Consider the following 13,924-nt stretch of genomic DNA (forward strand, 5'->3'; position numbering starts at 1 on the left):
CCCACATCTCCTACATGGCTTGTTATCTTGCACTCTGAGTTTAAAAGGACAGGACTTACACCTACATCTTTATTCCTAAAGATCTTATAATGTGGTCTTTGTTCTAGCCAGGCCTCTGGACTCCACTTCTCATTATTTAAAGTGTGAAATGAGAGCCCTGAAGCCTGAGAGTTGATAAGCCACATTCTCCCTCCACAGAGCCTCCAAACTAGAATACCAAAACAAACTGCAACCATAAGAAATAACATGTAAGCAGCTGTCAGGCAAACAGGGTCATGTGGGAAAATATGCAAAATCTTTGTATGTACAAAGCTTTCCACACTCACCTTCTCGACGCATGTTTCGTAGACACTTGACCTTTGGGATCTTGGTAAGGAGCTGGCAGTCCTCAGCTTAGGGAAGGCAAAAAAACACATTTGGCACACATGCATGAATTATTTGCCTTCAACAGAGAGCCCCAATTAGCTGTTCTCCTGCTTCTCCATGGGAGGAGAAATTCTATTTTCATTTAGCATCACATTAATCAGCCTGATGGCCTTAATCCTGTTGTCTAAAGAGTACACAGAAGAGCACTGCCTGCTTGCTGTCCTTAGACAGCTGAGCCTATGTTTCCCAATCCTCTGAGCAGCCAGGCCTCCAAGAACAATGAGCATGTGCTGGCAGTGTGGCACTGGGCACCGATGAAACGGAGGGAACACAGGCAGCTGGGAATGTAAATGACCAGAGTGACAAGGATGAGAGAGTTCTGTCATATAAAGTGATCTTATCCTCTCTCTTTGCCTTCAGCGGCTCATCTGGGCATTTCCTGCCATTTGTTCTCAGGGCACTTTCTGCTTGACTTTGTTTAATAAATACCAAAGGGATGTGACCCATTTCCTTGGAGACACTATTACATTAACACATGGATGCCTGACCGAGGGCTCTGCTGGCAGCTTGCCAGAAGCTCTTGGCATCTCTTGTTTACATTGGCCAGGGAAGATGACAGAGAGGAACAGTTACCTGCTCCAGCCCAGCTGTACCAATGAGCACTGAGTTGTTAGTTCTCTGCCATCTGCTCTCTATTCCTGCCCTAGTAGAGGTCATAACAATTTCTAACTTGCTCTTTTTTCTTGCTCCAAGTTCACCCCAGTTTCCACATTTATTCCACATTCCTTTTCATGTCTCATGCCCCCCTTTCCCGCTGTCATCCTCCCACAGACTGAGCACTCTGGGGAGAATGCAAGGCCCTTAGCCGAAGTGCATCTTTTAGCATGTTCCTGTACAAGCATTTCCATTCTCAAGGACACGTGCAATCTGAAATTCTGCTCTTATGTGGGCACTTTAGCAGCTGCTGCACTATCCAAGGGAAGTGGCAGGTGCTCTGAATTACAAAGTATCACGATTTTGCTGGACCTCTGCTACAAGGGAAGGCAACGATCTCATCTTGGCCAAGTCACAACTTCAGGTATGAGAATCCTTATTAACTCGTTCACTCTGCAGGAGCAGAGCACATCACTCTGCCTGCAGCTACTTGCAAGAGAAGACAGACTCTCAGTATCTTTGGAGAAACTGAGGTGGGTATTAAAGCAAAGTGTCAGACCTCAAACACGCGCTAAAGTACCTCCATGGAGGTGTCCCGGGGCAGTGGCTATATCCATAAATATCCAGTTGCCAGTGAAAAAATGAGAGCTGTCATAGGATGAAGCTTTGTTAAAATCTTTCTATTTAGCCAGGAGCCTAAACGCAATTTTTTGGATGAGCTCTGTGCAGAATGGGTACCAGAAATATATCAGTTTTGATCTGGTACACTTTGCCCATTGAGAACTGAATTTTTAGGTGCTGAGTGTAGGACACTTAGGATTGTTTGTTGGAAGTACTCAGAAACATCGAGCTTCTACAGCTGGGCACAGCTCAGTACTTATTCAAATCACACTGTAAGGCCCTCAGAAACTTAAATTCCTCATCTCAGCATCCACCTTTAAAAATGCTTTTTTTTTGGCCAAAGCTATGTAAAGTATTTAGCTGCAAAATCAAAAGAGTATTGCTTCCTTACCTCAGCAGGCCAAGGTGGGCATTCGCAGCTATCTGTAAAGTGTTCTGAAGGAGTAATTATTAATTATTATAAATGGTACATAACTAGATTGTCCTTGAATCTAGTACACATCATGGGAGAAGCAAGAAGGCTTCTATCCCCACCACCTCACCACTACTACACAACAGCCAGGAGCAAGAGCAACTGTACAGATGGAAAGAGTACACAGCCTCCAGACTGCAGATCTGGTGGAGCTCATGCAGTAGACACTCCATCCCTATGACAAGCTGCAGAAGAAGGTGTGGTGCTGCCCAAAGCACTAACCTTTCCGCAGCTTCCCACAGAGACACCTGGGATCCTAAACATATGAAGGCAGGCAGGCAGTCTTGCCCTGGTCTGCCTGCAGGACCACAGGCAGCAATTTTCTGTAGGTTCCACTGCATCCTCTTGTTCTCTCTTGGTCTGTAATTACCCACTCTGCACATGTACAGCATTGCTGCATATATATCTGTGCTAATCAGCTCACCAAATGGTGCATAATAAAACTAGACAGAGATCTCTGGCAACCTAGGCCAAACTGCCAAGCAGACAAAAAAGGAAGACCCAATGTAAAGAAAAAGAGAGGAAGACGCTCTGGCCTCTGCCATGCATGGACCTTAAACACAGAAAAACTTCCTTTCTTTTCTTTTTGTCTTGCATACAGACAAGAGGAGATCTGTGAGAGAGGGGGACGAGCTCAGGGAGGATGAAAACCTCCCACAGAGCAGAAGGGGAAAAGCTCGCTTGATTTTGATTTTCAGTACAAATACAAAAACAAAAAGCAGGAAAATAGAAGGGAAGAAATCAGTGGAAATCCATACTTACAATCTGAGCTGAAGTCATCTACCAAAATGATCTCCTGGATGAGACTGGGAGGGGTGCGGTTCAGAACACTGCAAGAACCCAGGGAGGAAAAAACCACACTTTGTGAGCTGCCATAATAACAACAATGTTAAGACTGATAGAAATCTGCTATGCTATGCATTACAACAGGAATACCACACTCCAGTAAAGTGGAAGTGGTGACCTTGCCCTTGTAGCAGGATTCATTGATAGGAACCAAACTCCAAGCAGGAGTATCGCGGAGAGCTGTGGCATCTCAGTGGTACCTTACAAGGACCCACAGACAGGAAGCTGACTGGGACTTGCCAGCTAGCAAAGGATGCCGCTGCGTGCTCTCTGACTCCTAACACAGAGGAGAAATGCAGAGTCTGATGGCCATTTCCATTTGCCAGGCTCTGGGCAAAGTTCACCATTGCTGGAGAGCGAAAAGAGCAGCCACTTTCCTCCATAAGGAGCTCTGTCTTAATGCCACAGATGAGCCCTGCTCAAGGTTTCTCACCAATTCCCTTCTTTGGACGGGAATATTGTCAATGCTGCCTTGGCAATATTCTGGATTTGGATTTTTTCTCCTCTTTTGCTTGTTACTTCTTTCAAACCAGCTCCACACTTGCTGAAAGCATCCTCTTTCCTAGGGTGGTTGCACCACACCCTGCAATACCCTCAGGACTGCAGTGAGTTTGCATCTGCAGGATACAGGAGCTCTCACACACAGGGTGAGATAGAAGCTTCTGCCCTCCTCAGAGGTCGAAGAACTCTAGTACCCTGGAGTCTGAGCAGTTTGGTTCTGACCTCTTAATCGCTCTCATTTCTTTAAAATGCTTGAACACATTTTCCATGAACTTTAACTCTCTCCCCTGGTTTTACTACCATCACTCAGCGTATTCTCCCTTCAAGCCTCTTCCAATGCCTCTATGAACAGGCAGGTCCTCATTAACTTCAACAAGATTGCTCAGTAATGCTTAGGCACCCCAGTGTAGAGAACAGTTATGCAAATTTTAGTATCAAAAACAGAGGTAAACACTATTCTCCTAGTTCTAGCAACCTGTCTCATTTCAGTGACACCTGCTCTTCTATTTTGAGCAATTCTGCAGAAAGATTGCTGGGGTTTTTTCTCTTCTGTGGGTTTTTTTGTTTTATAGAGGAAACAGATAGCAAAACTAATCCCATACCCTCAGGTATGAAGAAGTAGAGAAACAAATTATCATCTTGCTAAGTAACATCACTAATGCCTTTGCATACAGAGCCAAAGTTTCTTCAGTTTGTGAATTTTCTGCTGTCTCTCACAGCAAAATTCTGACTGTTCTGCTGCTTAGTATCACATCCCACTCTATTTCAGATTTATGCTGCTTTATATGCCTCTGATAGTATTTGTATTTTGAGCTTACATGTCCCTAGATGACTGAGTTTGCATTTTTTAAAGTTGAATCTCATTTGCTTCACTTGGCACATACCTCTCTGAATCCTCTCATATGGTGGGGTGGGAGGTGGAGGGGATGTTCCTCTTTGCCATTTTAAGCGCAGATTCTCCCAGCACAGCCATCATCTGCATATTTTATAGACAAGGTTGCCCTGCACTGAAATTCTTGTTTGTGCAAACCCAATGCAAAACAAGACAGACTGCATCCTGCAGTATAATGGCTGTAAACCAGTATTCTACACATTCTCCCACTAGCCTGGCCACTGGCAATGCTCACCTTTTCTTCAAAAGTTTCAGGTCTTTCAACTCAACACATCTGGGGAAAAAACCCCAAACATTTTGTTCTCTCTTCCTTGCCTGTCCACTGATTCCCCAGTAGAGAGAACACACTCCTTGAGGAGTTCACAGCTCATTGTACAATGTCCAGTTCTTCTCTCTACAATAATTTGCTGTGGATCCTTGGGAAAGGTAATTAATCTTCTTTGCACTTTGTTTTGCTTGTCTTTTTAGCAAGGAAAACAATAATCCTAGTATTCCTCTTCAGTGAGGTGCAGAGACTGGCATGACAATCAATTACTTCTAGGCACAAAAATGCATTATTAGGATTCCAAAATTCAAATGACAATTGCATTTTACAGCAGAAACACCAACTGTTCTCCCTTCATCTCATGGACTTCCTTCTTACTTTGTTTTTTCTCACAGCTTCCTTCTTCTTTTTGTATCAGTGTCCTTACTCTCTTGCATGACATGACATGGCATCAGCATTGCCAATGACTTTCTCTCCTCTGCTGATCTGTCCATCCCCCATCAGCTCACAGATAATCCTGTTTATTCCAGATGTTAGCAGAAGAGCATCTTTTTTCCCTTTGCTCTAAAATAATCTCCTCTTTTGCCATCATCTCAATTGTCATTGTAATGAGATGCTATGCCAAGCGCTCTAGCATTGCAATAGCATCCTTTTAATCAGAATTTTTACAGGCTGTCTGCATAGGCACTGAACCACTGACAGCTGTTCGAGTCTATTGACTTAGAGCCTGACCATTCACCTTTACATTTGCACCAAAATCAAACAGTCCCTGCAATAGTGACTGAAATCAGAAAAGGAAAGAAAGGGACCAGATAACAAAGCAGTTGACTTTCCCTTCTGTGGGAATGGTCACTGCAGCTGAGGTGATGGTATTGCTTAATGACTAATCACACATAGACATCAATCACAGAAAATGAGAAAGAGAACAGGATGCCAAGCAAGTAACTGGTTTGAGAGTGACAGCTATGTCCTACCTAGGAAGAGAGATCCCAACAAAGACCTTGAAAAATGGATGACCCATCTGTTCAGATTGGACCCTGCAATACTGCTGCCACTGGAGGGAGTGCTGTTGTGAAGAACTGTCTGCACTCTGCTGTGAATGGTATAGTGGATGGAATTTCCTCCCAGACCTTTGGCTACAGCTGTACTCTTCATTGCCAGACGGTTTACAGCCAGTGTATGTGACTGATTTACTCCTTCCTTAAATCACGTTAGAAGTGTCAATAATTTATCCCTATCTGGTGAGGGATCCCGACAGCTGAGTTCTTCTTGAGCTCTACAGTATTTGGAGTGTCCCACAACCAAGCATTGGCTAGGAGCCTTGCCTTTGAGGCACTGGAGGTTTGACAACCATACACAAAGGTAAAGGCTCAGGTCATGGCTGTGCTGTTAGAAGAGGCACAGAGCTAAGTCCCATTTGCAGGCTGACACTGATGTTATAGAAAGGGAGTTGAAGACTTCACAGTGCTCTTCAGGGCCTCTTCTGTAACCTGAGGGTCCTGTCTTTCAGCAAAACTCATCTGAATGTGCCAGGCTGAATTACTGCTGTGAGTGTAATTTTTGCTCAATTCACATACACAGTCAATGCACCAATACTATGTAATTACATTGCATCCCTTGCACTTCGGGATAAGTCAACTATCAAAGGAACAGGGCTGTTCTGTTCTGTTGGGTTTACGACCTGGCTGTGAGTCTGCAAAGGACCACAGTGATATTAAGCAACAGGAAGCATAAAATTGCATTGCTTGCTTGCCTGCTTACCTGCTGACTAGTCAGACTTGCAGCTTGTCATTATTTCTGTATCTGTAAGAGCTTTCTTAAGCTAGGTAGGGCATGATTATTTAGAGAATTAGAATGAACCATTTGAAATGCATCTTGTGAAAGTTAAATGTTATTATGTCTACTGTTATGGGCCTTTTCTCAAGTTCTGTTATCATAATTACACTGTGGGGATGCTATAAGAGAAGTGGGGGTGAAAGAGGACAACTGATGGACATGAGCAGCACTAAACCCAAAATTTTCTATGTCTGAAAACATTTTAAGAGGTCTAATCTTTTGAGGTGAGTAGAATATGTATTACCAGTTGAAGTTTTCATACTTGAGATCTTTGCAAGAATGGCTGTTGAGTGCCTGAACTCAGGCACTCAAAGATCAGCCAAAAAACTTTGGAAAATTCTAGGAAGAAATATACGAAAAGGGTACTGGGATTGAACTGTTCTTAAATTATAACTAGAAGGAGCCTAAATGCACTCCCCTGAGCCAGATACTGGCTTACTGTGTTATTCTGACAGCTCTGCAGGATAACTCAACAAAGTGGGGATGCTGGTACCATAATGTCTTGGGAAGTGACCCAGGGATGAGACTCCTGCATTACAGTATATTTCAGGATCATTTAAACATGGCAGCTGTAGGGGTCAGATCCTGATCTGCAGACCCTTCTTGCTAATCCCACCTGCATTTATGCACACATGGACTTGCACAAACACTTCTGGCAGCTCAGCAGTTGTCAAGCTCTGCTTGCTGGCTCTGGGATCTCTGCTGCTGGATGGAGGCAATGGGAATGATGTGCCATTGTTGCTCCTTGAGGATGGGAGAAATGTTTGTATATGAGGGAGAGGGAGAAATAGAGGAGTGACTGTGAGGAGGAGTAACTTACTCCCTCCAGCATGCCATTGCTTGTCCCTCCTGGTCTCCAGAGGCATCATGGGCTGCATGCCTGCTTTCTGCTGTGGGCTCCAGCCATTTTCCTCCTCTGCTCTAGGTAAAGGCAACAGTCAACTGGACCTGCTGCCCAACCTGCAAGCTGCCAAAGGGACCAGGCCCGCACACCAATAGGCCATTCTGCCCCAAATCTGACTAGTACCATGCAGAGAGTCCTTCAGACAAATTTTGTTTATTTGTTTTCAATGTAGACTGAGACAACTGGCTAAAAATATCCAGCAAGAGACTAAGAAGGGGAATAGGGAAAATAAAATGGGAAATGGGCTATCAGACAGAACCTGTGAACATGCCATCTCAAATGGCTTCTTGCTGGCATCCTCAGTCCCATTGCCCTAGCAGCACCATGGTTTCAAACAACTGCTCATTTTCTGAACAGTGACTCTGTAGAACTCACAGCATGGTTCAAAAGAAAAGGAAATGATACAAGTAAAAAGAAAAAACATGTTAATGCAATATATACAGGTCTCTGGAAACACAGTAGCATCAAACTTGGCAGACAGAAACCTAGCCTTCTAGCCATGAGGCTAAATTGAAAAGGCCTGTTATTTATTCACATAGTGCATTCACATAGGTCCACAGGACCTGTCAGGGGAAAGAAGTGGCAATGATGAATAATGCACTCCTGCTAGTGATATCACCAGCTCAACCTTCTACACAGACAATTCACTCTTCCTCAGCCTCCACAGGCTGTTCCTGGACCTGCATGCAGGCTTCAGAGACCCTTTGAGAAATGACTTGGTAAGTCAGAAAGGGCAGAGGGTATTTTTTTCTGTGAAAACTAAAAGGAAAGGAGCCTGCCTGGGTTCTGTGGGGGTGATGGAAGAGGGAGGTGAAGGAGCAGCTGGAGCACTGCTTTTTAGTACAGATGACTGCATGCTTCCATCTACCTGGGGATGCTGACAGGCCCTATGCCACCTATTTACATAGTTAGATTTGGCCACTGCTGATACTCAGATATGAAGAGACACTGGTACAAGATAGCAAGTGTCCTGCAGGCTCAGCAGGGTCTGCATGCAAAGCCCCAGGGAGGATCTGGTGGGATATCAGGTTCAGCAACTGTTTACCAGCAAGTGATTCTGAGCACCCGTTCAGACCACAAGAGCTCGGTCTCTACAAGACTTTTCCATCACTTTCTGCTTGAAAGACTTATAAGCTGTGCTCCCATCCACACTGAGCCAGTCCCAGCTTCTGGAACACGTGCCCTAGCAGGAAGCTGACTGCTTTTTTCTGGTTATGAAACACAGTCCCTCCTAAGCCTCCATCACTCATTGCATCAGGCAACACACAGTGTTCTCTTTGGTCCCTCTTCACTCTTCCGAACCAAGCTCACAGAGACTCTTCTCACCTGCGGATGCAAGCCCAGCAGCCTGTTCCTGCTACTCATGATGCTCCCCCAAGGAGCCATACAGTGAGTAACTGCAGATATGCTCTGTATTTGAAAATATGCCCACACTGCCAATCCAAGCTTGTCCTAGTGGGCCAGCTGAAGGCTAGAACACTAGCACTTGGGGAACTGCAGTCACCCTGCTTGTCTAACTGCTGGAAAATTCCTATTTCTCCACCAGTACCCTTCCTGACTCCACCATCCAGGCCCAGCCCCCCTTGCTGAACTCACCTCTTCACCGTGCGGAGCAGGGTAGATCGCGCCTCATTGTGGAAGGTGATGATGAGACTGGTAGCTGGCAAGTCAGTGTCATAACGTACAGAAGTGCACCTGCAACACAGGAGAGCAGAAGTGTAAGACAAACATCACTCAGCAGCAGCCACTGCAGCAATGTACCTAGACCTCCTAAGAGAGTAATATGCTAAAATCAGAAACAGCACAATTGAGCTGCAGCAAGGGAGGCCTCAGCAGATCTTGTACCAAGGTTGGCAGAGCTTAAAAAGAACTGTGCCTGTTGAAAGGCAGTTTTGAGGCTGTGATACCTAAGCCTGCAAAGGTGCACACTAAGGAGGGCATGTGGGTTTTACAGTGAGAAAAGATTCAACAGCATGGACTCTAGTCCCTGCATTTACCTGTGATTCACATAAAATCTTGTTTATTCATGCATAGGACATGCATATGCTGAGGATGCATGGAGCTGGTACACCCAGGCATCACCACATAAAGGACTTCAAATTCTTTGGATATTGAACTTTACAGAAACTAAAACACAAGCTAGGGTTGTGATCTGCATTGGGGAGTTGCTGAGGTTCAACACTAACAGCTCAGCAGGCAGTGAAGAGCAATTCCTTATGTCTTCCCATCTGACTTTGTAATGTTAGGTACATACATACATTCTCACACTCAGAATTAAGGATTAATATGCACCAGGGCTGTTCATACCCTGTGGAGAACAAAGTTTCTGTGAGGGGAACAACTCACAAATGTGAATCCTGAATCCAGTTCTGGCAGATGCTAAGTATGGCAGATTTGGGCTGATCTGCTCCTCCAAAGTGTCTGCCTTCTTAACTTCCAGCCAGGGTAAAACTGCAGTCAGCCAGCACTAATTCCCTGTCTGATGAAGAGTCCACACCTGTTTTTAACAATTCAAGGCCACGCATAGACTGAATCCATCCTGGGAGGGAATACAAATCACTTCTTAGAGCCACTAGTTGTATTTCCATATTTACTTACTATTCTTTTATGGTTATTGCTAAACTGTTACTGTTTTTATCATCACATTTGATCCTACTGGTTTATGACTTTTTCATTGCAATGTTTTATTAAGGGGACAGCAGCTTCATACAACAGTTTATAAACATATGAAGAAACCTTCGATAAAGACTCAAGTGGAAAATGTGAGACCAGACATGAGACATACCATATTTATTATTGTTTCAAAATAACTCTATGATGTAATGCATACAAAATGCATTGAGGAATCAGGAAGTGGAAAAGCAGAAGAGGCTCGTGTATGTGTTATTTGAGGAAGTCATCCAAAGATTTCAGCATTACTACAGCACCACAAAGGACAAGGACAAGGTTTGCACTTGAAAGTTGACCCTGTCTTTGCTTTGGATCAAAGAAACAGCTACATACTAAGGCAGAAGGAACTTGTAGGATATGGAGTCAAGTATGTCCGTGCTTTACTTGGGTGCCTGAAGAAAAATTAGTGACCTACTGACTCCCCTGATTCCTTAAACACAGAGCCAGGTCCACAATCTAACTTGTATCAGCTGAAATAAGTCTTCATCCTGAGTTGCCATCACAACAACTATTCCAATATCGTTATAAGGCAAGATACTCAAACACAGTTCCCTCATTCTCCAACTGCCACTCCTTTAAAGGGGAAGAACATGGAAATAGGTTTATTTGTTCTGATTATATACTACTTTGGACTCCCCATTGCTCAAGGGGATCCTTGCAAAGCTGGATCTGAAATGGCCATACATTTGCTGGGGATTACATATATGTTGCTCTTCAGACTGAAGTGCACAGATGAGGCTTAGCACAAAAAGCATGCTCTGCATGCTAATGCAGATCAAAATAAACAATAACTCACCTTTGAAGTGAGCTGGTTTTCGGCCAGAACATGACAGCAGATTAACAGAAAACAGCAATTCTGCATGGCAGAGAGACTTGTCAGTACCACAGGACATGGCACTGCTGCCTCCAAGTCACTAGGAAACCAATCCCAAGTACTATGCTGGGGAACAGGAGCACAAGACTTGGATCCTACAACCAAGGTCCCGACTGCTTCCCTTCATAAGGACTCTGATGGCTGTCAGTGCTGGCAGGCTTACAAAGCTCCATGTCTCCTGACATCCCTTTCACAGTTTCAATCAAGTTAGATGCCTGGTTTCCTGTTCCCAGCAGCTGTGAAATGTTGCTTTGCAACCAAGACAGGGTCTAGGACTTAAGTAGACTGTTTGACACTATCCTATCCCTATCAAACCTACACTTTTCAAGATACAGCATTACCTTTTTGTACTCCAGAAACTACGTTACTTGAGCACTATTAGCAATTTAAGGATGAGTTTATTCAGCTGAATAAATTCGCCCCCATTGAAATAAGGACAGAACAACAGGACTTCTCAAGCCATCAAACTGTAGTTGCACGTTAGTTTTATCCCCACCCCAGCAGCTTTCATCCAAACAGTAATGCTCAGGCTGGAAAGAAGGCACCAAACCAGCTTCAGACAGCCAGGGCACAGCAGGTGATGACCACTAGAGCAAAGCAAGATTGCAACAAAGGTATACTTTGCATCCAGGAGAGGAAAGCCATGGTTGTGATGGGAGTTGTGCAAAAAACAACTGTCAGATGAGCAATATGAGCTGCAATGGAGGAGCTGTGCTAAAAAAAGTTGATGCTTGGACCTAGAAAAAGAGATGCTAGAAAGGTCACAGGCTGGGGCTGAATTAGTCAAGGGTCTCAGAGCATTTGAGACCCTTCCAGATTAACCATCCAATTCAGTGAAGTAATGGACCAATGTTGGCAAAGAAAAACCCCAAACATCCTTGGTCAACATTGCAGAACAACACAAGAGGACAGTGGTCTCCCTGCCCCAAGCAGCAGCCATGGCTTAGAGCAAGGGCTGCAGGGTACCTGTAGTGCCTGGTGTCCCGAATGAGTCGATCGCTGCTGAGTCTGTCGCTCTCCAGCTGATTAAAAGCATGCTGGCGGTAAGGGTCTTCTCCAGCCTTCAGCTGCTTTGAGGACAAATAAGCCTTTTCATCAAAACCCCTCCGGCTGTTCTTCTCTCCTTGGGGAGTCCGGGTCATCTAGAGCAGACACAAGCATCAGAGCATCAGGGAGAGCCGCCTACACATGGTTAGACACAGATAATAAGTTCAGACATTGCCACACGTCTGTAAGTGGCTCAGGTATGGAGAAAGACACGATAGGCAAGAGCTTGGAAATGAGAGCAGGAAACCCTCATAGACTGGGTTTTATAATTGCCTTCTCTGAGGAAAATTGCAGGCCTCACTATCCTTGCTGAATGAGTTCGGGATGAAAGCTGATGTTCCTGATAGCACAGGCAGAGCCAAATTCCCTTTAGCACTTGTTACAGAGAATGTGTGAGGCTGCAGACATTCGGAAATCCTTCCAGGAGATGCACGTTTGAGAGCAGTCTCCAGCCAAGGTGGCTGAAACAGTATTTTGAGGAAAAACAGTTTCAGCCTTTTGACAGTCACTATTTCATACAAACACAGAGGCAGAACCAGAGTGTTGGATAAGAAGATGGCAAATGAAATTCAGCATGGAGAAGTGTAAGATAACAAACATTAGAAAAAAACCCCTGAACTACTCATGTACATTGATGGATTTCAAATGAACCATGACCACTCAGGTTACAGATCTGAGCATCCCCATGAAATGAATGCTCAAATGAAACCCTGCACTCGATCTGCCGAGATGGGAAATACAGCAAATTGAGTGCACTGCAAATGGAACAGAGAAAACTGAAACCATTGTGAACAATTATTCGAATCAGTGACAACTCAGCAGCCGTGGCCAGAGCACAAGTTTTGTCAAGCCTGTCTCTGGAAGGAAGCTACTGGAGGATGAAGAGAAATTAGAGGTTAGGACTATTCCATTCGGAGAGAAGATGAATGAAGTCAGAAAAAAAATGAAGATGGACCATAAAATTATGCCTAATACAGCCAAAGTCAGCCTGACGCTCATATTTCCCCTTCTTACCGTACAAGAACGAGGGAAACGTCTTTTCATAGGGAAAAAATGTGCTCCTATTTTCAACACAAAGAAACTCCTTCAACCACTGCACAACCAAGCCTGTGCTTATGGTGTAGGACACACATAGGTATACTCCAGTGGATAAGTCTGCCTCTGTTCCACTCCTCCAGGCAGAGGCCCTGCTCTGCCACCCCTTCTCAAGGCTGCCATCCTCTCCCACCTCTTGCAGCCATCACCGCCACAACCCCACCAGCCAGGCATGTCACTGGGTTACAGTACCATCTCAGTTACTTTTATGGCTGGTTTCACAGCCTGCTACCTAGAATCTCCCTTGAAATCGTATTTTCAGGATGACGAGGAAAATAATTACTTTCATACCTCTAAAAACTGAAATGTTTTCTTTCTCTAAATCATACTAGGAGTTTTGTCAAACTTAGCTTCCATTTCTCTTTTTCTTTTCACCCTAGAAAACAACGCTGATTTGCAGCAAAAGCCCGGCTTATCACATGCCTTTAAATATTTTGCAGTCACTCGCCCTCTGCTACTTATGTCTCCCTGAGGCCCCTGAAAAGTAACACCTCGTTTTGGTTTATATTACCAGGAACATACTAGAAAATGCTGGAACTGGCAATAAATTTTCAGGAGACATTTTTCTCAGGGCAGTGTGAAGGCTGGCAGCCAGGGACCATCCCACACCCCAGCCAGAAGTTGAGCACCAGCGAGGGGCACCAGGGCAGCCCCAGCCCCGGGTATTGGGCACCTCTCTGGGGACAGGATGGGATGGGGTCCCAGGCAGGCAAGGCTGTTGGGAGGTGGAGACCAGCCCTGCTGCAGTGTCACTGGGGCAGGGGCTGAGACACTCTGGGGTCCTGGGCCATGGGCAAGGTGGGGAGAGTCCTGGGAAGTGAGCAGGGACATGACTAGTGACCTCAAGGCCATGATACGTTTAAACTTGAACTATCAGGGAT

At 44.9% G+C, this 13,924-nt stretch overlaps 1 protein-coding gene across 3 annotated transcripts in view; it reads right to left on the reverse strand.

Moving 5' to 3' along the window:
• Nucleotides 1-13,924, reverse strand: part of GALNT16 (polypeptide N-acetylgalactosaminyltransferase 16) — a 74,068-nt gene that overhangs the window by 27,446 nt on the left and 32,698 nt on the right. For all 3 annotated transcript variants that reach the window (XM_064658295.1, XM_064658294.1, XM_064658296.1), the window contains exons 2-5: nucleotides 11,868-12,043; nucleotides 8,954-9,052; nucleotides 2,876-2,943; nucleotides 327-392 (exon numbers count right to left, since the gene is read on the reverse strand). In XM_064658295.1, the coding sequence (XP_064514365.1) occupies nucleotides 327-392; nucleotides 2,876-2,943; nucleotides 8,954-9,052; nucleotides 11,868-12,043 (409 nt within the window). The remainder of the gene's footprint in view (nucleotides 1-326; nucleotides 393-2,875; nucleotides 2,944-8,953; nucleotides 9,053-11,867; nucleotides 12,044-13,924) is intronic.

The sequence above is a fragment of the Pseudopipra pipra genome, chromosome 6 (assembly GCF_036250125.1).
Source record: "Pseudopipra pipra isolate bDixPip1 chromosome 6, bDixPip1.hap1, whole genome shotgun sequence".
NCBI lineage: Eukaryota > Metazoa > Chordata > Aves > Passeriformes > Pipridae > Pseudopipra > Pseudopipra pipra.